The following is a 23,527-nucleotide window of genomic DNA, read 5'->3' on the forward strand; positions in this document are numbered from 1 at the left end:
GGGGTCCCGGGGGGCCTGTCAAGGGGCGGAGGTGTGGATAGGGGTCAAAGCAGTCAGGGGACTGGAAGCAGGGAGGTTGGATAGGGGGTGGGGTCCTGGGGGTGGTTAGGGGCGGGGGGGGGTCCCAGGAGGGGGTGGTTAGGGGACAAAGAGCAGGAGGGGTTGGATGGGTCAGGAGTTCTGAGGGGGGCAGTCAGGGGGCGGGAAGTGGGAGGCATCGGATAGGGGGCGGGGGCCAGGCTGTTTGGGGAGGCACAGCCTTCCCTACCCAGCCCTCCATACAGTTTTGCAACCCCAATGTGGACCTCGGGCCAAAAAGTTTGCCCACCCCAGCCTAGAATATGGTTCCCATGGGTTTCACAGTACAGCCGTGCAGCCTGCTGAGTTCTGGGACAGCCAACAGTACACTTATATCACTGCAGTCAAAAGCAAATCTAAACGAGACTAAAACAGTACCCTTTTTCAGGAAATGAAAGACAAGATGGGTGAGGTAATATCTGTTATTCAGGGCTGGATTACGCAATAGGCAGACTAAGCACGTGCTTAGGGCACCAGCAAAGCAGGGGGCACCAAAAAAAATGAGATTTTTTTTTTAATTTGATATTTGATATTTCAAAAAAAGCATTGAAGTAGTCATCATGGGAAAAATCAGAACTTTGTTAGACTTCCTTACACTCCACTACACACTCTTCCCCTGTTTTTCTGTTCTCTTTTTATTACTTATCCCCACCTAAATCAGGGGGGCGTCCTACTAACGTAGATCGAAATAATGCGAGGAAATCAGAGACTGTAACTGATCATCCTACTCCTGGTGGTAAAACAGACATTGTTCTAGAAGGTGTGGATGTGTCAGAGACTGAACCTGCTCATGCTATAAATAATAGGAGAAAAGATCTTGGTATGTGGGTTGATTTCAGTACTGATGATGTAGCTTACTGGGTAGATTGTGGACCAAATGACTGTCCACACCGCCCTGGGCCATTTGAGAAATCACGTCAGACTTTTACCAATGGCAAACAAACAAGATATTGTCCACAAAAAATATTTTTCGGCATGAAAGCGAATGGTGAGAAATACACTCGAGAATGGCTACTGTATTCACCATCAACAGGGTCTGTGTACTGTTTTGTTTGCAAACTTTTTGCATATAAACCTTCAACATCCCGGTTTGCTGCAGATGGATTTAGTGACTGGCGGAATACTGTTTTAATTGAACAACATGAAAATAGCACTACTCACAGAGATTCAATGTTGACATATTTAAATCGAAGACAGGGCTTTGGATTGACACAAAAATTGGAAGAACAAATTAAAGGGGAGCATGAATACAGGCAACATGTCTTGCAGCGTGTTATAGCTGTTATTCAAACATTAGCTGAACGCTGTCTGCCTTTCCGGGGATCAAATGACACATTCGGATCATTGCAGAATCGAAATTTCTTGGGATTGTTGGAGCTTGTGGCTCAGTTTGACCCATTTTTTAGCAGGCCATATCTCAAAATATGGGAATGCTGGCAAAGGTAACCCATCATACTTATCCAAGACAATATGTGATGAACTCATTGGTCTAATGAGTGACAAAGTTCGTTCAGCTATTGTGGATGAAATAAGTACTGCTGGGTACTTCAGTTTATCTGTCGACTCTACACCTGATCTTTCACATATTGATCAATTGAGTATTGTACTAAGATATGTGTCTCCCACAGATGGAAAACCAGTTGAACGATTTATAACATTCCTCAATTTGAAAAGCCACACTGGTGAAGAAATGGCAAATCAAGTACTGCATTATCTGTGCCAAGTTTGCAAAATAGATTTCTCAAAGTGCAGAGGTCAATCTTATGACAATGCTGCCAACATGTCAGGGCGTTATTAAGGAATGCAGAAGAAGCTTTTAGAACAGAACAAATATGCCATATTCATACTATGCTGCCCACTCTCTCAATCTTGTTGGCCGCAGTGCTGTTGATTATTGTCCGGTGGCAGTAAGGTTTTTCTCAACAGTCCAGTTACTTTATACATTTTTCTCTGCCTCAACACACCGATGGGCAGTTCTTAAAACATATTTGGGCATATGGATGCATTAGAAAGTATAGTTGAAGACCAATCACAAAAGGGAGAAACTATACGAGAGGCAGAAAACATTGCAAACAAGATGCAAAAACTAGAGTTTGTATTCATGTTGACCATGTGGAATGAAATTTTACAACGCTTTTACCACACAAGTCAAGCTCTCCAAGAAAAAGAATTGGATTTGAAAACATGTGCAGACCTCTGTCAATCATTAGCAGACCACTTACACACTTTGAGGAATGATTTTGAAAGATTTGAAGACATATCAAAAATATCGTGCCTCATACTAACTATAAAGAAGCCCAGTCCCGCAAGTGAATCAGAAAAAAACAAGCAAATGATACCAGTGCAACAGAAACAGCATTGAATCCTAGAGACAAATGTCGTGTATCTACTTACTACGCTATAATTGATACACTTGGAAGCTCATATGAAGAGGAGAGTTGAAGTGTACAAAGAAGTATCAAGTAGATTTTCTTCTCTAAACTATATGGACTTATCTGACGAACAATATTCACAAGGTTCCCAAAAGCTAGCTGACTCATACCCTGTTGACTTGAACATGAATCTCTGTGGAGAAGTACTGCAGTTCCACTGTTATATGCGTGCAAAGTTTAATGAAACAGGAAAAATGAAATTCAGTCACATTGATCTTCATGACACAATATTGAAAGACGGAATACAATGTGTATTTCCAAATGTAGAGATCGCACTACGTATTTTTCTAACATTGATGATTACTAACTGCTCCGCAGAACACTCTTTTTCTCAGCTGAAAAGAATAAAAAACCCTCAGAGAACAACAATGTGTCAGGACAGACTTGATTCACTTTCCCTATTGTGTATGGAAGTGGACTTGCTTCCTCGAGTCAGCTTCAATGAACTTATCCAGCATTTTGCAATCAGAAAATCTAGAAAGAAGCTATTTTAATTTCAGCATACATGTAAGTTTTGTGTCATTTTGAAAAATAAAATTTTATTTTACGATATAGTATTGTTTTTATTTTGAATTACATATGGGGGGGCACCATAATCTTTTCAGTGCTTAGGGCCTCTAAAGGTCTTAATCCGGCCCTGCTGTTATTGGACCAATTTCTCTTGGTGGACAAGAGAGGGACAAGCTCTAGTAGCTCAAAAGCTTGTCTCAGTCTCTTCCGTCAACAAAAGTTGGTCCAATTAAAGATATTACCTCACCCACCTTGTCTCTCTCATTTCCTAGGACCACTACAGCTACTACAACTGTGCAAACATTTTTTTTTAAGGAAACTCATGCAACTTAACAAGCAGGCTCTGACACAGAGCTGCTCAGAACTTCTCATGCAGCACATTTCCCAAGGAGAAATGTGGCTTCAGCCAAAGCAACGTTTTTCACGGGAATGGGTCAATTCTGATGAAAAACTTTGGATTTTCCTATGGGAAATATCAGCATGAAGACTCGTTTTGAGCTGATATGTAGAAACACATTTTTGTTTCAACTTAAAATGTCACATTGTTTTTAAAAAACAAAACAAACTGACATTTTAAGTCAAAATGTCGATTCGAAAGAAAAATGTTCATTTCAAGCTGGTTCAAAACATGGGAAAACTGAAACTTTTGGACAGAAAAGTTTCAGGCTAGTATTGGAAAGAACAGCACAATCCACACATGTCTGGTTTAGCATGATAAATTGATAAACTCCATTCCAAAGTCTGAATGAGCACCAGCATCCATTCCTCTTCCAGGGTCCCTGAGTGCTCAAAACTAAGGAGTACTAGAGGGGATCCCTTACCTGAACAAACATCTCCTGAACTTGCTCGTCCTCCTCCCTTGTCCCTCCATCACTGGCTTTCCCCAAAGGAAAGGTGAAGAAAAGGTACAGGCACTGCATCAGAGCAACCGGAAGTCCGGATTTGATGATGTTCCACAGTGTCCCCTAAATAGAAAAAACATCACACACAATGACTGTTGTACTTCTCCCTGAGTTTCTATCCATTCACCCTGCAGCCTCGGGACTCCTGCATCCTATCCCTGCTGTCACTCGAAAGTCCTAGACAGCGTGCATCATAGTGACAAGATCATGTAGCTGGGCAGTACCTGCTATGGGGCAACAGGCATCTTGACTGGACCTCCTACAAGCTACCTGACTAGGCTGTCCCACGTTCTGTGTTTATGGCTCCTCCGAGCCTATACAGACACCTGAAATGTCCTGCACTAGGAAGTCTGTAGTGGAGTCATGCAAGGGATCCAACCCGCAGTCTGACTAGCAGCTCATATCAGTGTCTGCCTCATCTTTAGCCACTGGGAACAGACTATAGCAACTGAGATCTGTAATGCTAAGCCAGGAGCAGCATGTATGCAGTTTAGCAGAGGACTGTGATGACTGCATGTTTGCAACCTGCTGAGTCATTGCACATACGTTTTAGAAAAAGCATGATTAAAAGTAAGAGGCAACCTTTCCAAGAGACTTGACTTTTCTGGCACTAATGAATTAATTTCCTCCCTTCTCCAGAAAGTCCTTGTACTAACTAATCAACCGCAGGAATGAGGAAGTAACAGTGTGGCTGCTTCAGCTTACAGGGAAGTGATCAGAAACAAGCTAAATAGAGGAGGGGTTGGGTAGTGTACAAAGCTTAAAGACATCTTGTGCTATATGAAATATCAAACTTTTAAACTGTATGAAGAGCACAGATCTCACTGCAACTATCACACTGTGCCTCTACCAATAAATCAGTCTAAAGGGCCTCTCTCAGTTACATAGATAATGTTCTTTAACAGCTGTGTGTAAGATTTAATTTCATATATTTGGATGAAAAGACACCTGTCTGGGCTGCATGGACATCAACTGTCACATGGCTCTTTTCATAGGAAACAGGCTTTGCAATGGAACCCTGGGCCAGATTTTCTCCCTCCCCTGTTCTTGTGCAGTGCTGCTGCCATCCTCCACTCCAGAGGTAGCTGCATTCCAGTGCTGCTGTATGTAGACAGCTTGCAAAGTGCTTTAGGATTCTTCAGGGTGAAAGGGTGCAGACTCCAAGCATGTCTGCAGCAGATCGCTAGTTCCCTGCTCAGGTCTCCCCTAGGTGTATAGCTTGGAATAATAAAGCAGGACTGAAGCCGATTCAGGGGAACTGAGCAAAAACAGCTGCCTGGCAGGCAGAGTGGGGCAGAACTCCCCTGTCTTTTCACTGAAGGCCAGTTTGTAACCCACATTGGGCATCTTATCTTTGATTTTATGCTTGGGGAGTAACGTTTTGGTATAACCTCTGCACATTAATGCTCAAGGATAAAGCCTTGGAGACAATACTCACTTACTGAAAACTGGGGGTTCTGTTACTGGAGCGGCTGCCTCACTCCTCTAGCTCCCGGGCCTTTACAGGGAGAAGGTGCACTTTTGCTTTCTCTTACCGAGTCAATCTGTGAGAGGAGGTACACCGATCTCAGAAGCACACAGCCATCTTCCTCTTCCCCTTTCAGCTGCAGCAACTGCCCCACGGCCAGCCGAGCGTCCTCTATCATCACAACAGTAGACTTCAGTTCCATTAAGGAAGCTGACAACATTGTACTGAGCAACTCTTAGTGCACTGGGTGAAACTAGCAAAGCTATATTAACTAAGGGCATGACCCAAGGCCCACTGATGTCAGTGGAAGGACTTTAATAGGCTTTGGATGGGGCACCAAGTGAGCAGTTAGGCAATGCAAATTAGTTGGTTCGTGGAGTTTACAACCTCCCCTGGCAATGCCAGCATAGTTCATAAGCTCTGCCAACCAAATAGTTCAAGGAATTTACAGTGGTCACTGGGAAAGCAATGCAAGGCTCATGATCTTTTGTTTTTATTTTTAAGACAGAACAAACATTTAAGAAATAAAATGCTAAGAGTTATTACAATCGTCCCCAGGTAGATCAGAAAACAGGAAATGCAAATGGTTCAAAGCAAGTTAACTTGGCACAGATGGGGCCAGGGCCACAGCTGGTGTAAATCAGTGACGCTCTATTGAAGTCAATGCCAGTTTAAACCAGCTAAAGATCTGACTTAGTATTTTCTATTGCTGTTTCCCCACCTTTCCTTAAATGCATAGCATAATACATTACAGCTCATGGTTAAATTTGGATCACAAAACACACAGGATTGAGCACATCCCAGGCCATGTGACCTCTGGCTATTACCTGCAGGTTTGCCGTTTAGCTTCTTCTTGATTTCTTTGGTCAGAAGTTTGGAAACCTCACTTGCTAAAAATTGAATGTTCGGGAAAGAGACTATCCCAGCAGACTCTTCCCAGGCCTGAAATACAGAAAATGGGAACAACTGTTTAGGTGTTGCTGATGCAGGATGTCTATGTGGATGGAGAAGCACTTGGACCCAGTGGGGAGAGCTGAAATTGACCAAACCAGGGTTTTTAGCCAATCCCACCAGGATAATTCCTCAAGCAACATTTGCCAGACTGAAACTGCAGGACTCTGAAGTTGGAAACAAGATCCAAGAACATACTTTGAATAATGTAAGGAACCGGTGAGCATGTGCATACACCACTGCTCCCTACTGGATAGAACTGGAATTGCTCAACTGTGTCTCATAGGTCCTATACTGCTCACTGCCAACAGTATTTGTAATTTGTGTTGAGTAGCACCCAAAACGCACTAGCCATTTTCCAAACACATAAGACACATTCCCTGCCCTGGGGAGTTTACATTTAAACTGTTTGAAAAATTTTGAAAAGAACATTTGCCTATTGGAAAATGGGATTTCAGTGAAGTCTTCCAAAGGAAAAGCGAGATTTTTGGTGGCATTTTCTGTTGAGAAAATCTAAATAAAACCTTTTGTGTCCGTCAAAGTCCTAGGCACTGTGTCAGCTCAGGCACAAAGAAACCACAGAGGGATCCAGGACTACAACTCCCATGAGGCACTGCATGGGCTCATCCACAGAGAGGTCACAGCGGGAGCCAGTACTACAACTCCCATGAGGCACTGCAGCAGGGCAGATTGACTCAGAGATAATGTTCACCCAAAACAAAATGTTGAGTTTCAGGTTGACAGACTGAAATGTTTTGATTCAGGAACATCGACATTTTGTTTGGATTGAAACCAGCAAAACTCGACATTTCCAGATCAAAAGTTTTTTGGAAGGTTTCAACATTTCAACCCTGTCCCAATTTGGGATGAAAACAAATGCTGAAATATCAGAATTTCCTGCAGGATGGAAATGCTGTTTTTCAACCAGCTCTGCTTACAATCTACAAGGAAACAAAACAAAGGGCAGGGAAAGGGACAGGACAACTGTTCTCCTCTGGCTCATTAGGTTATAGGCTGTGCTTTTGGACTAGGAGCTTGAGTTTGAGGTCCCTTATGTCTATGAGGTTCAGAGGTGGTAGGAGGCAGCATAGCAGCAATTGAAATTCCTAGCTGGGTAGGGTTTAGCTACAATAATGTAAAACTAGAGGATCGCACGCTTCATTGCAGCTGAGCCATATGCCCTGCCGGGCCCTCACCCCCAGCGTGAACAGTTCCCTCACTCACCCACTCTGGTCAGAAAATTTTCCTGGAAGTCAGGCTTTTCCGGTTTTCCCAATTCTCACCAAAATCAATAGGATGCCTAGAACTTACCACTCCATGCTGGAACCCATGCAGGATATCATCAAACAATTACAATCCATACTCAGTGGGGACCTCATCCTGAAAGAAATCTTTCCTGAACCCCCGCTTCTGGCCTTCAGACAACCTCACCAAGCTCCTCATCAGAAGGAAGCTCCCCACACACCAACTGAAAGTGGCACCAGAACCTGCCAGAACAACGGATGCAAAACCTGCAGACTTATCTCTAGTGCTACAATGCTCAACATCCCCACAACATGCCTTTCAAGATCCATAGATCCTACACATGCATGTGGTGTATCTCATCCAGTGCACTAAATGCCACAACAACAACTATGTGGGTGAAACCAGACAATCACTATGCTCTCGAATTAACTCACACAGGGAAGAGACAAAAACACCACATCACCTGTGGGTGAACACTTATCACGAAACGATCACTCTGTATCTGACCTTTCAGTCCTCATTCCTAAAGGAAACCTGCACAACACTTTAAAAAGATAAGCCTAGGGGCTTCAATTCATAACTTTGCTAGACACTAAAAATCCTGGTCTTAATAAAGATACTGGATTTATGGTTTATTACAATAATGTGTAACCCACTAATCCCCTTTTCCCCCCTATAATTACAGGGGAACAGTGGTGGGCAAACTTTTCTAGTCATGCTCCCCCTTACCATTCACAGCATTTGTCATGACTCCCCTCCATTACCTGTAATATGAAATTGTGTTTTTTTGCAAGTTGGTGGAAGGAACTAAAAATTTATTTTTATTACTAAATTTATAAGAGTAGGTAAAGGTTATTAGGAAGTAGTAAACACAAAGTATCACAAACTGCAAATGTATTTAAAAAAAAATTCAAATAAAAAAAAAAGTAACCACTCATATTAACTGTTCCTTCTTCAGTGAAACGGATGGGCCTGCATTTCTGAGACAATAACATCCATTCTCGGCTTTATCTCAGAAACTGCTACTCTGAGATCATTATCCACCTGCAGTTGTGAGCCCTGTTTGGGCTTGATTGCCACCAGCTTGGCGAAGGTACTCTCACATAGGTATGTGGACGTGAATGGCAAGAGCACTTCCATGGCAATTGCGGAGAGTCCTGGATACTCCTTTTTCAGAGAGCCAAAAGCTTCTCAGAGCTTTTCCTTTGAATTCCATCGACTGGGTGAGATCACTTGACAACTCTAACTCCATTTCTTGTTCCGCAAGAGGGAGATGTGTAGCTGCAAAACCTGTGCAAAAAGGGTTTATAATCCAATCCACCTCCTCGGCTGGCAATCCATGAAACTTCTCCGATAACTCAAGGGAGATTTTTCAGGTGTTTGGAAACAACTTCATCAGTCTGTTTGCGGTCAAGTTGAAATTCTGCTGTGAATTCACTGAGGTGATGCAAACTGTCTGCATTTCCTTCTTCATATTTCTCTCTCCACAGAGTGAATTTCTTCAGGAATGCAGAAATCTTGTCACCAAGATGATGTGGTTATTTCCTTGGAGTGAAGAGTTGAGATGATTTAAGTTCTCAGAAATGTCTATGAGATAGCAAAGAATCAAGAACCAGTGCAGGGTTGTGTTCCAACAGGAAGAGATGGAGTTCATCCTTGAGAGACTGACAACACAGCAAAGCACCTTCCCTTGAGACAACCATCTGACTTCCACATGCAGAAGGTTGCCCATTTAATTGCACAGAATAGAAAATAGCCGGCTTTTTAAAGGTCTTGCTTTTACAAAATTCACAAGTTGCACTGCATCATTCAAAACCTTGTTTGCTTCGGGTTCTAGTTTTTTAACAGCCAGAGCCTCACAGTGTATCATGCAATGCATGAATTTAACGTAGGGAGCAATGCCGAGTACTTTCCCTATGAAGCCCTTCTTGGGACCCAACATCACAGCTCTGCCATCAGTACACATGCCAATGCAATTAGACCTTGACAAGCCATGTGCTCTGAGGAATTCATTCACAAGACTGAAGATGTCTTCTCCCATAGTTTGCCTGTCAAGTCATTTGCAGAACAGCAAAACTTCCAGAATTTCCTCCTCATAGCAATACCTAACACACACAATGAACTGAGCCAAATTCACAATATGAATGCTCTTATCAAGTTGTATGGCAAACTTTGTGCTTTGTTTAACTCTAGTCAAAAGTTGCAATTTGATAGCTTCAGAAAGTTAATTGATCCACTGGCTCACTGTATCCTATAACAAAGGAATATTTTTCAAAGTTTCACCATATCTATCTTCATGCATTATTTGACACATCTTTACGCAGCTGGCAATACTACTGCCTCACCAATGGTGTGCGGCTTCATTGACTTAGCAATCAAATATGCTACTTCCAGGGATGCTTTCAGAGCTTTTAATGGCACAGTCACTTGTTTTTTCATCATGTCTCTTTGACTGCTCAATAACTTAGCATGGCTTTTGAAAAAATTAACATCTTTATTTGCGTGTTCAGAATGTTTTGTAATTGTGGAGGGAGGATGTAAGCAGGGTCTGAATGAATTCTCCCCTAACAGCTAGCTGGGAGAGAGAGAGACTTCAGGAACAAACTGTATTTACATGAACACACCTACTCTGCATAGATATCCAGCAGATGTCGCTCAAAGTGATCAAGTGGCTGGCACTACAAATCACTTTAGTATTGAATGCAGGGGTAGTGAAATGTTGTTATCAATGTTGTTGTCTTTATTGTATGAATAAAGGGGAGCAGAACTGTGCTTAACCTGTCCCAAATGAGGGGGTCGCCCTCAACTGAAAGGACCTCGTTAAGCCAGGGGCTCAAATGCCAGAGCCCTGTGAAAGTACAAGGTGTCTCAACCAGGAGATGTGGATTCTCCCTAAGAGTCTCACATCTGGTTTAACCTGTTCCTCCCCATTGCTCAAAAATAGAGCTATATGGGCTCTGTTAGGAGTCTTTTTGTTATTTTAAGTGTTTAAAAGAGCTGACAATCACTTGTGGTAGGACAGTGTCTCTGCCCAGTCTAAGAGCTAAAAATCACTAGGAGCTGGGTGGAATCTCAAGGGACTGACCTGCAGAGGTCACAGCAGAGACGCAGGTGGCAGAAGGTTACCAATGAGTGGAACGGTGCTGGTGAGACAATGAGCGGCACAGTGGCTGGCAGGGCAGCTGGCAGAGAGGAACCACAGCTGGCGGGGCAGCCAGCCAGAGCAAGTGCTTAATGGCAGAGCAAGCAAAGTGCCTTCTTCCCCAGGTGGGAGGTGAACTCACACAGCTGCACCTCTGAACTCTGGGTCCTCACTGACCAAGGACAACCACTGTGAGTGGAGTCTGGTGAGGGAGCCGAGAGGGGCACAGTAAAGGAACTTTTGGTTGTAGAACTCAAGAACAGGAGGCAGAAGGCACTGCCCCATGCACTCTGGGGTGAGTGTCCTGCTCACAGTTTTATGTTTATGAATCCTGCTTGTGGCATTTTCCCTAATTAACGTCTGGTGACTTCCGTTCTTTCATTAAAAGTTTATTTTCTACATTCAGACTCTGTGCTTACGAGTGGGGAAGTATTGCCTCTCAGAGGCGCCCGGGGAGGTGTGTAATTTTCCCAGGTTACTGGGTGGGGGCTTGAGCCTGTTCTGTGTTGTATTGTTGAAGAGGAACCCCTAGATATTGAACCCAGCCCTGATTGCTGCCGGCTCCACCTGGCAGAAGCGTTACAATCATAGCGTATCATCTGTGCTTCGACAGTTTCATGCTGTCATTTGCTAATACCTCAGAACGCAAAACACATAGTTGTCATTGCTCATGATTGACAAGAGTCCATGAGAATCCCAGTTTTATATATTTATCTTGATATTTTCTTAAGTTAAGACTTAAAGGTTCTTTGATATAACTTTTCACAGCAGACTTACTAGCGCTAACACTTGTTGAAGGTTCACATACAAGTTCAGCTGCATTACCCTCCATATCAGTGGGTTGTTGGGTTTTTTTTTAACTTCTATTGAAGTAACGTTAGTATCTGATGAGGAATCAGAAACACTGCAACATTTACTATTACCATCCACAACCAACTTATCCATTTTGTTTGAAAAAGATCAAACTAACCTTTAAGAATACGTACAATAACCATGCACTCGATACTGACTATCCCTAGAGTCTTTGCTTGGCACTTTTTATGGCACCAAAATCTGTGCATTGCTGTAGAGTCCTGTGTGGGAATATGTTTTAAATCCTTCTCTGCAAAGAACATTGCCCCAGCCAGCAGTCACCGCCCTCCAGCCACTCGGTTCTGAAGGCAGTGCCGCCACCAGCAGCATCGCAGAAATAAGGGTGGCAAGGTGGCGCTAGTAAGTCTGCTGTGAAAAGTGATATTAACAAAAGTTTCTTTGTGCCCCCTGCAGAGAACCTCTTGCACCCCCCGTTTGCATACCACTGCCTTAGGATATGTGCTAACTACTTATGCTAAAACTATCTGTTTGATCTTGTACTTAGCTGTAATACCTTTCCCACACCGGAAGAAGAGCCCCTGTGTGGCTCAAAAGCTTGACTCTCTCACCAACAGAAGTTGGTCCAATAAAAGATATTACTTCACCCACCTTGTCTCTCTAGAACGTTCCCTGGAATCTTGGAATTGATCGGATGCGGTTTTCAAGAGAGTTATCACATTACAGACAGACCGAGAAATGCCATCAAGTTGAGCATAGGGCCTTATTTCACTCGGTTGACAAACTGATTCTTTGGTACAACTTAAATCCGACTAAAGGAAATAGTTCATTTCTGAAGTGTTGAAATAATGACAACAGACACTTACAGCCCAGGGTCTGCAACCACTCCACAAAGCATCACAAGCACCTCTGAGCCAGGGTATTGTCTCACAATTACAGATGCGGGGATTGGCGAGGAGAAGACACATCACAGAGAATACATGACCTGCCCAAGGCTGGACAGTGAGTTAGTGGCACAGCTGACAACAAAACCCAGAAGCCTTGATCTCCCATCCCCTGATCTGGTTGTTAGATAGTGTGGCTTTGTGAAGAGAGCACTGGAGTAGGACTCGGGTTCTATTTCCAGGCCTGCTGGGTCACCGTGGGCAAATCTCTGTGCCTCAATTTTCCTATCTGTACAATGGAGCGAAGGATACCAGGTATTATTATTAAATCTTTTTTTCGTCAAAATTGTGGAGGGGAAGAAGTGCCATTTTATTAATTTTACCCATTCTAAATGGCTGCTTAATGGCTGGTTTTCCATTGCACTGACCGAGTAGATCATTTACCATTTTTATCCACATAACAGGTTTCCTAACTGGGACTTATAAAACTGTTTCTTCTCCAAAGCGTCAAAAACAACCTGGACTAAGGCCTTTGCACCAAACCAATGGCTCTGGAGCAGACGGTGGTACTTTCATCCACAATGCATAGTACCCCAATCCCGACTTATTATTTAACATTTCTATTGCAATAGTGACCAACAGCCAGGTTGGGGCCCCATTGTGCTAGCTGTACAAACATATAGTGCATGCCCCAAAGAACTTACAGTCTAAAAGATAAGACTTAAGGGCTGCATGAGACAAACAAGTGAAGGAGACAAGGTAACAAAAATACCAAGATATTTGCAATTCCTACCCAGTCAGGAGCAGACATCGCAAACTGCAAGCCCCTATGCAATATGAGCAAGAGTATGGCAATCTGTCCGTTTCCTAGGACCCAGTCTTTATCTGCAGTGTAACCCACTGACTGCAAAGCCATTGTTTTCACAGAACAGAAGCTCTCTGAGCACAGAGCTTCAGCATACCTGCAAGTGAAATGTGCAGAAGGCAATGCAGGGAGACCATCCAGGCTTCTCCTTCTGCTTCACTGGAAGAGAAATTCTTCTGTATCTAAGTTCATTATAAGTTGTATTGACTGTGTACATTCTTGCTACAAATGAGCAGAGTGTGATTGCATTGTGCCCCTACCAATTCTGTTTTTAACCCAATCAATAATATTTATATATACACATTATAAGTGTCAAGCCAAATTAAAATAATGTTCTTGTAACTGAGAACCTGTGCTGTAGATATTTGGTCATATACTGCCCCACCACTACCTTGCATAGTGGCGGGGATCATTCAGCAGAGCAAATGGAACTGCAAGAAATCCATGGGGGCACTTACTGAGATGTAATGGTTGTCTCCATAGTGCGTACCCTTGCCACTTCAGGGTGACAACAGGAATAGACCTCCAATCTTCTTGCTCTAAAAGCACAAGCCCCTACCACTTAGAAGAAGACTCACTAGCCGCTAGCAGAATAGGGCCCAGGTCAGAAAGCTGTGCAATTCCAATTGGATCCAGCAATGGTACACCCACAGCTTCATCGTAACACAGTGCTAGTGCAAAAACCTTGCTGAAAGGCCACCTCACTCCCAATGTGCACTCCAAGAGAGGAGTTGGATTCAATGGCTCAATGGATTCAATGATATTGGCCACTCTCCCAACTCCGGATATTCTGTCTCCCCAGACCCAGTGGTGAGCAGGTGTCATGCCCAACTTGCTCTCAGACTTGAAGGTCAAACCGACTCCCTTCCTTTACTGGTAACTCATATAACAAACCTCAGCCTGAGCTCTCTCGCCAACCCTGGCTATTCCTCACGTTTCTTTCCTATGGCACCACCCTGTCTCTGTAGCATTTGCCATGCCCAGCTCTCCTGCCACACCTCCTCTCACGCTGCATCTGCCTCAGTGAGTCAACAAAATACACTCGGCAGTTTTACACAGGGTTCTAACTCTACTAACAGGGTAGCTCAACAGAAGAAGAGCCATGGTTTCCTATGCAGGATCATAGACCTTGTCACACTTCCATTGGGGAGGAATTAATGTTCCTCTGGAGCATCAGCTCCTGCCCAGTGCTGGAGGGCAGGATAGGAGATCTTGGCTGGATCAAAAGCCAACTGTATAATAAATCAATAACTCCAACGCTCTCAGTAGCATGAAGAGCCACAGGAGAAGCTATAGGGGTCGCACTGCCCTGCCCTGGCTTGGATGTGAGTCACATGCACAATGTGTTTCCACTAATCCTGTGAGACTGTGGGCCCGGATGACTCATGGAGCTCCTGTGCTCCGCCTGTGGAGCACCCGTCCCCTCCTCCTGCCTACAGCCGCGGGAAATAGAACACAAATACTACTTAAGTGCAAAGGTTCCAAACGTGTAATGGCCATGGAGTGATGCATAGAGGAAGGAAAAGACAAAGAGGGGGAGGAAGGTACTGCAAAGGGCAATCATCTTAATTAGAATGAGGAACTGGGGCTTACAAGTCCCCCCAGCCACCTCCCGTGGCTGAAAGCCTTACGACATACACAAACTGAGCAGGGATTTTGATCCCTAAGTACAGGCCAGGGAGGGAGGGAGGATTTCACAAGAAAGAAGAAAAAGACCAGATGTTAAAAATCCTGATTCTCTTCAGTGTTAAAGGGTTCGATTCTCTGTGATGCAAATCTGCAGAGTTCTAGGTCATCTGGCCCAGAATGCTCACACTGTCCAAAGTTCTGCTGATTCGTCCCAGGGAACTGGGAAAACATTTCACTGAAAACATTGTAATGAACCTATGGCCCCAAGGAGTTCATGGCTCCCTCTCTGGATTGCAGTGTAGCCATTCAAGGTCCTTAAGAATTTAAAGTTCACTATCAGTGGGTAGTAGTGAGTTCTGGGAATTCACTTTCCACCAGAAGTCATACTAGGATGTATGTGGAAAGCAAATGCACAAGGGGTGTGAATATGGCCAAGGAGACCTTGTTTAAAAATGCGACTGTCTCTGCAGTTCTGAGCATGCATCATGAGGAAGAGAAACCCTTCCTCCTAGATGTGCTAAAAATTATTTTTTTCGTCATAGTGGTAGATCAAAAATAAATATGACTTCCTGCCTTTCTGCATAGCTCTAAATCCTTAGATTTCTAGCTTTGGGTGTACAGTCAAAAGAACTTCTGCAACAGCAAGCTGGATGGCTAACGTCCTCAATCCTTTGAAAGTTTCACTCCAAAAAATATCCCTTCCATAGAAGTAATGCTGAATAGCAAAGAAGATTTTCTGAAGCTCCTATATATAGTCACTACTGGCTAACTCCAGCTTATTTCTTGTTGATTGATTGGGTTGTGAACTGCTGAATAAGGCTGTGTGAAATATTGGCAACTTGATACTTTTGGGGGTCCCTTCCAGGCCTACAGTGCTCTGATTGCTTGGTGTCTGAAGCTTTCATGTTTCATTGCAACTTTGTGTTTTTCCTCCCTATCAGTCACAAGAAACTTGCAATGTTTTGCTCCAAAATGGCATCAGTTTGGAGTAACCGTTTTTTCACATGGAAGTGAGTCCATCTTGGATGAAACCCTCAAGGTTTAAAATTCTGGATTTCAACATTTCCTTGAGACAAATCCAACTTTGCATGGAAGTGCTGGAAAATGCTCTTTTTCACCACTGCTGAGACACTGCCTAAATCATCCTGGGATGACCAAGACACATCAGGGAGTTTTACAGAACAATTTCACTTCCACAGGTCTCTGGTGGTAGAATCAGGACTCCGCTCCCCACAGAGCCCACAAGGAATTACACTTGCTGCCCAGGGGCCAGATCGCAACTGCCCCATGGCCCCTTATTGCCAGCTAGGCTAGTGCACTAGAGCCGGAGGATAAGCAAGTGCCCCACAACCTCCCCTAGGAAATATCCTTGGTCCATTCCTAGAGCCAGCTCCACCAGCTCTGCGCTGCCAGCATTCTCGGATAGGGACGGGGTTGGAGGAGGGAGGCGTGGATCGATCCAGGAGGCAGAATGGCCGGACATGCACCCCAGGGATTTCTACACCCTTACGGTAGCCCAGAGGGGACACTTCAGAGGTCAGGGATGCCCTAACTCGTGCCAGGGCCAAACCAGTCCCCAGTCCCTGAGAGTAGGGGTTGTGTAACCAGCTCTTAGTGCCCAATCCTCTAAATTTACTACCACAAGGAGTCTCATGAAGTGACAGGGCCTCTTTGTCCTTGCAGGGGACAGGGTGATGAAGGTGCCTGGGCAGGATTGGGCCCTTGCCTTCTAGAGAAGAGCAGCCGCCTCTCCCTGTCCTCTCCTCTCAGCTGCCTCACCAGCCTGCCTCTAGGGGTATGTCTACACTGCAGTCATGAGGTGCAATTGCAGCCAGTGTAGACATACCCATGTGAGCATTAATCTAGCTAGCTCAGGGGCCAGAGCAGCGAAGCCAAAGCAGCTTCACTTCTGATTCCTTTCCCTTCCAACAGAGATAGTTTCTCCTTCCCTTAATAAGCCTGGATTCCTGGGTGTGTGCCAGCCCAGGCCAGATACCGACTGGGGGCTGTGGCTGGCCAAGCCTACCTAAGGAGCAGTGGCGTAGCCAGGTGGAGGGAACAGGGGGAGCAAAAAAAAAAAAAAAAAAAGGGCCACCCGCCGGCGGGGCCTTCTGTAGGGGCCGCGGCGGCGCTTTTACCACCCGGCAGCGCTCCGGGTCTTTGGTGGCGGGCCCTTCACTCGCTCCGAGTGTCTTCGGTGGCACTGAAGGTCCTGCCGCCGAAGACCCGGAGGGTCTGGGAGGCAGGAGCTGTGGGGGCACTTTTGGGGGCCCGCAGGCCCAGAGTGTCCCAGGGGATTAGCGGGAAACAGGGAGCAACCTGCTCCGCTTCCAGGGCTCCAGGCACCAGCCAAGCAAGCTTGTGCTTGGGGCGGCAGATTGTAAGGGGCGGCATTCCGTCCAATCCTAGGGCGGCATGGCTGCCCTATTTTTTTTTTTTTTTTTTGCCTCTGGGTCCGGCCACCCTGCACCCTGGGGTTTTGGTTGTTGTTTTTTCCTTTGCCTCTGGGTCCGGCTGCCCTGCGCCCTGGGTTTTTTCTTTTTGTTTTTTATGGCTTGGGGCAGCAAAAAAGTCAGAGCCAGCCCTGTCTGCTTCCCTCACCCCAGCCGTGTCGCTCAGGGGAGGGAGCTTGGGGGAAGGGATCCCCCCCTGCACTCACCGGCAGCGGCAGAAGCGGAGCAGCCCGGCCCCAGCCAGCTCGGTGAGTGCAGCAGGGGAGGGGGGACCTTTCCCCAGCCCCCAAGCAACACGGCTGGGGCAGGGGCAAGGGAAGCAGAACAGGCTGGGGCCGCGTCGCTCCGCTTCCCACTGCCGGTGAGTGCAGGGGGGCGTCCTTTCCCCAACCTCCCCGCACTCACCGGCAGCGGGAAGTGGAGCGACGCGGCTGGGAGCTAGCAGAGTGGAGCGGGCTAGGGCCGGGCTGCTCCGCTTCCTGCCGCTGGTGAGTGGGGGGGGCAAGAAGGGACCTTTCCCCAATCCCCCGACCCCAGCGACATGGCTGGGGCCCGGGCAAGGGAAGCGGAGCAGGCTGGGGCCGCGTTGCTCTGCTTCCCGCCTCCGGTGAGTGTGGGGGGGGAAACCTTTCCCTAACCCCCCTTCCCTTCCCCCCAGCAACACGGCTGGGGTAGGGGTAGGGGCAGGGGCAAGGGAAGCGGAACCGGCTGGGGCTGCGTCGCTCCGCTTCCCGCCGCCGGTGAGTGGGGGGTGGGGAAGAACCTTTCCCCAACCTCCCCGCACACCACAGTCACCGGTGGCGGGAAGCGGAGTGCCACGACTGGGAGCTGGGGGAGTGGAGCGGGCTGGGGCCACATTGCTCCACTTCCCGCTCTGCTGCTGGTGAGTGCCCTGGCCCCAGCCCCAGCCCCCTTCCCGGGCTCCGCTGCGCCCGGTGGCTTCACCCTCTTCCCGGCCACCGCGCTCGTGATCCTGCCCCGCCCCTGCCCGCGGTTCCCGAACCCTGCCCTGCTCCCCGCGCGGCTGCTGACCTTGCCCCGCTCTCGCCGCTGGCTGCTAGGATTTAAAATCCAAGCCGCCCACCGCTAGGCACCATGGGAACGCCCCCTCCCACCCGGTTTAAAGGGACAGGCGTGCCCTCTGCGCCGCGAGCTGACAGCTGGGAGCAAAGAGGCGCTTCCAAGGTCTCACCCCGCAACATTGTCCCCGCGCGAGTGTAAAAATTAAAAAGGCACCACTTTTGGGGAATGTGCTCAGTGGGGGAGCGGCCGCTCCCCCTGCTCCCCCCTAGCTACGCTACTGCTAAGGAGTGGGCGGCCCCTAATCCAGTCAGAGCGCAACGGGGGAACCCGGAGAGAAGCGCTGCTAGCGAAGGGAGAACAGAAACTCAGGGCGAGGTTGCGCCCTCTGCAGGGGTTGTGTGTCACTGCTGCACTGTTCCAGGCAACGCATGGGGAACGGAGTGGAATGGCACAGCCTCTAATGCAGGGGTGCCGGTGGGTGGGAGGTGCTGAGAGCGGGGTAGGGGAGCTGATGGGGGGGCTGCTGACATATTACTGTGCCTCTTTGACAATGTACATTGGTAAATTCTGGCTCCTTCTCAGGCTCACGTTGGCCACCCCTGCTCTAATGTGTTTAAAAAGCATGTGGGCCCTGCCGACAGAAACCAGCCAAGCTGATAAGCGCCTGAGTCAAAGCAGAGTGTCTTTTAAAGGTCAAGGCTGAAATGCTGGTCCCCTGGAAGTCAGTCAGAATTTTGCCATTGACTCAGAGGGGTAAGGGTTTCCCCCCACGCATACAAAGTCTGTTGTAGGCAGGAGGAGGGCAGGTTCCTGAACTTGGGACAGTCACACTTGTATGCGAACAAATCCCCAGGGGAAGGAGAAAGTGGCAGCTGAGTGAGGCTTTCGCTTTTCACCCGATAGAACATTAACCAGGCCTTTGTGCTACACGAACACACAGGCACAGTGGGGGAAGCCTCAGGTTTAAAACACTCAGGCTCACCAGCAGCACACCTTCACATCCCGACAGGACCGGACGGGCCATTGGCTGGTTAAGCAGTACAAAAAAGGAGTGATGGATGAACACAAAGCGTTTGCTCATTCATTCATTGAGGCAGATCATTCACTGCTCCTGAGAGTTCAGACGGCTGCCGTTTTACTGGTGAAATACTGGCCAAACCCAAAAGAGTCATGGATTTTATCACAAGCAACTATTTATCTGAAAACATGGACTGGAAAAGATGTTATTTATTAGCTGTCATGGACCATGTTGTACCTGACAGGCACAGGCCTGAGTTAGAGGATGGCCGGAACTGGAGATGGGGGAGCTTAGGTGTGGATTTCACAGTCCTTCCGGGAGCACAGAATCAGAGCAATGCAGAGCTGGAAGGGACCCAAAAAGTCATCAAGTCCAGGCCCCTTCGCAGAGGCAGGGCCAAATAAACCTGGACCATCCCTTACAAGTGTTTGTCCAGCCTGTTCTTAACAACCTCCAATGATGGAGCAAAGAGTCCTGTGGCACCTTATAGACTAACAGACGTATAGGAGCATGAGCTTTCGTGGGTGAATACCCACTTCTTCGTGGATGATGGAGATTCCACAATTTCCTTGGAAGCCTGTTCCAGAGCTCAACTACCCTTAGAGTTAGAAAGTTTTTCCTAATATCTAACCTAAAACTCCCTTGCTGCAGATTAAGCCCATTACTTGTTGTCCTAACTTCAGTGAACAAGGAGAACCATTGATCACCATCCTCTTTATAACAGCCCTTAACATGTTTGAAAACTTGTCAGGTCCCCCCTCAGTCTTCTTTTCTTGGGACTAAATACAGCCAATTTTTTTAACCTTTCTCTACATGTTAGGTTTTCTAAACCTTCTATCATTTGTGTCTCTCTCCTCTGGACTCTCCAATTTGTCCACATCTTTCCTAAAAGATGGCATCCAGAACTGGACACAGCACTCCAGCGGGGACCTCACCAATCCTGAGTGAAACAGGACAATTACCTCCCGTGTCTTACATACAGCACTCGTGTTAGTTAATACATCCCAGAGTGATATTAGCCTTTTTCACAGCTGCATCACATTCTTGACTCACATTTCATTTTTGATGCACTAGAAGCCCCAGCTCCTTTTCAGCAGTACTGCCACCTAGACAGTTATTCCCCATTTTGTAGTTGTGCATTTGATTTTTCCTTCCTAAGTGAAGTACTTTGCACTTGTCTTTATTGAATTTCATCTTGTTGATTTCAGACCAATTCTCTAATTTGTCACGGTGGTTTTGAATTCCAAACCTGTCCTCCAAAGTGCTTGCAACCCCTCCCACCTTGGTGTCATCTGCAAATTTTATAAACATAGTCCCGACTCCATTATCCAAATGGATTAACAAAACTATTTAATAATACTGAACCCAGGACCGACCCCTGAGGGACCCCATTACATACACCCTCCCAGTTTGACAGTAAACCATTGATAACTACTGTTTGATTACGGTCTCTCAATCAGCTGTGCACCCACCTTATAGCAATTTCATCTAGACTACATTTCCCTGAGAATGTCATGTGGGATTGTATCAAAAGCCTTAATAAGAAATGAAGATATATCACATCTTCTGCTTCCCCCCATCCACTAGGCCAGTAACCCCATCAAACAGGAAGTTAGGTTGGTTTAGCACAATTTTTTCTTGGCAAATCCATGCTGGCTATTCCTTATAACCTTATCCCCAGATTGTTTAATAATTTGTCCCAGTATCTTTCCAGGTATCAAAGGTAGGCTGACTGGTCTATAATTCCCATGTCCTCTTTTTAAAGACAGGCACTATGTTTGCCCTTCTCTAGTCCTCTATGACCTCACATATCCTCCCGGAGTTATTGAAGATAGATTACTTCTGAGTAGCTGGTCACCATTCAACTTTTTAGTGAAGACTGAAACATAATAGGCACTAAACCCCACAACCTTCTTGATGTCATAAGTTATTAGATCTCCTTCCCCACTAAGTAGGGGACCTACACTTTCCTTCCTTTTCTCTTGCTCCCAATGTATTTAAAGAACCTCTTTTTATTGCCTTTTATGTCCCTTGCCAGGTGTAAATGATTTTGTGCCTCCCAGCACACATGGTGCACTATGCTCCCACTCCCTGCCTTTTCCCAACTCCTTTGGGGCTATTTGGCCCCCCAGGGGGGCAATTTGCATACAGCAATCTGTGCAACTATGCAAAAGCTATGAACCGTCCAGACCTATGGTTCCTGCCTCCCCACATTCCTGTTGAGAAAGATTGCCTTGACTAGTTGGGAGCAGAAACAGTGACTTTGGTGACTAATCAATCACACACCATGAATAGCAAAAACTTGCCCCCAAAACGGGGTGTCATCAAAACCAAGAAACTTTTGCAGGAAAATATCATTGTGGGAGGAGGTGTCTGAAATCTGGATCTAAATGTTCTGGCCCATCGCTACTTGGATCTTCAGGAGAAGACTGACTGTTACATACTGAGATTTGCAGCTAGATTGAGTTTGAAGCGACAGCATCCTTTATGCAGCCATAATGTATTTGAAACTAGGAACAATTTTCTATCCATCCCAGTAGGTTCTATTGCCGTGCCTACTGCTGTAAGAGCAGAGCTCCTTTCACCACTCTGGCTGCATATTTGTCCCCTGTCAAACAAAAGCAGCATTCCAGGTTTCAGTCAACAGCAGGGGATGTGGAAGATGGTGAGTGTAGCCCCTCTGGAAGCAGCACTCACTGGGTTTTATCCTGAAGCCTCTTGCAAATGGGAGCTCTGGGGGGAAGTGTCTGTAGTAAGTGGCAGTACGGCCTCGTGGTTAGAGCACTTGATTGGGATTCAGGAGATCCAGGGTCTATTCCTATTTCTGCCAATGGCCTCCTGGGTGACCCTGGGCAAGTCACATCACCTCTCTGTACCTCAGTTTCTCCTTCTGTAAAATGGCTCAGAGCACAAAGTACATATTGCAACAGACACATGGACCATCAACAGCATGATTGTTACAGTTAACTGGCTTTCATGTGGAAGTGTGCCCTTTGCTCCTTTGTAAAGCACCTTGAGATCTACCAATGAACAGGACTGTGTAAGAGCTAGGTATTATTATTCCAAGAATTCGATCTGGACATCATTTATTCTGTGCTCTCTATCCATCAGGTTGCATAAACCAAACAGTTTGCCCATCCCAGCCTAACCTGTACCCAGACCTGATCCGCATCCTTTCTTAACAAGGGGCACCGCTGGTCTAATCCTTCCCACACCCCACCAGTCCCAACCCCGCTTTGAAACGTGCCCATCCACTGGCAGATCCTTTGCTTCCAACTGCCCAGGCCCACAAAGCGCAGCTTCCCAGTGTAATCACACACACTGCAGGGGCTATTAGAAGGGTGGCTGAAGGACAAAAGCACCCCACGAGGGAGCTACAGAACAGACCCCGTGGCATACAGGGCATACGCCCACCCACAGTGTAAATGATGACCACGCTAGGTGCAGGGCAACAGAGAATTAGGGGTAAAGCCTCTAGCCAGGCCCCTAAGATAGCAGAAGAGCAAACCTTTAGGAAGAGGGGAAGGAAGCCCAGCAGCCTCCTCTGCTGCTCTTCTGGGATGAGATAAGGAGACGCCTGCTCGTACTCCAGAAACTGCTTGGCTAGGGTGTCCCACAGGAGAGCGGGGCACTGGTGCTGCCCCTCCCCACTGGCCTCAGGCTGCGCCGGGGCTTCCACATCATTGTCAGGTCCTGGCTTCTGCCCCGTCTCATCCAGGAAATCCCCCTGCTGCTTTGGGAGCTCCTCTGCTGGGTCCATGCCGTGGCCAAACAGACCTGAGTTTAAAAACAAGGGTTATTTTAAAGTTGCCAACCCTCCAGGATTGTCCTGGAGTCCCCAGGAATTAAAGATTATGTTATGCGATGAAACCTCCAGGAATATGCCCAACCAAAATTGGCAACCTTACTTATTTTCTTGTAGGATTTTCCATGAAGAGCTGATTGACTGCTCTTTGCACAGGGGAAACAGCCAGACTCAGTCTCAGTTGCTTTCTTTTCAAACTAAGGGCAGCCACCAGAATAAACTCTCCAGGAGAGAGCACATGGTGTGGGTTTCACTTGTAACATGCTGCACTTGCTGCCTCACCAAATGGCAGTTGCAGCCCATTAAAGGTGC

The 23,527-nt window shown here is 46.6% G+C and overlaps 1 protein-coding gene across 1 annotated transcript in view; it reads right to left on the bottom strand.

Moving 5' to 3' along the window:
* WDFY4 (WDFY family member 4) overlaps nt 1–23,170 on the bottom strand; it is a 230,467-nt gene extending 207,297 nt beyond the window's left edge. Inside the window, exons 1-4 of the mRNA XM_026658165.2 lie at nt 22,919–23,170; nt 6,218–6,332; nt 5,458–5,561; nt 3,842–3,985 (exon numbers count right to left, since the gene is read on the bottom strand). Of these exons, the coding sequence (XP_026513950.1) occupies nt 3,842–3,985; nt 5,458–5,561; nt 6,218–6,332; nt 22,919–23,170 (615 nt within the window). The remainder of the gene's footprint in view (nt 1–3,841; nt 3,986–5,457; nt 5,562–6,217; nt 6,333–22,918) is intronic.
* Nucleotides 23,171–23,527: the final 357 nt, after the last annotated feature.

The sequence above is a fragment of the Terrapene carolina genome, unplaced genomic scaffold (assembly GCF_002925995.2).
Source record: "Terrapene carolina triunguis isolate 2854851 unplaced genomic scaffold, T_m_triunguis-2.0 Scaffold402, whole genome shotgun sequence".
Classification (NCBI taxonomy): Eukaryota; Metazoa; Chordata; order Testudines; family Emydidae; genus Terrapene; species Terrapene triunguis.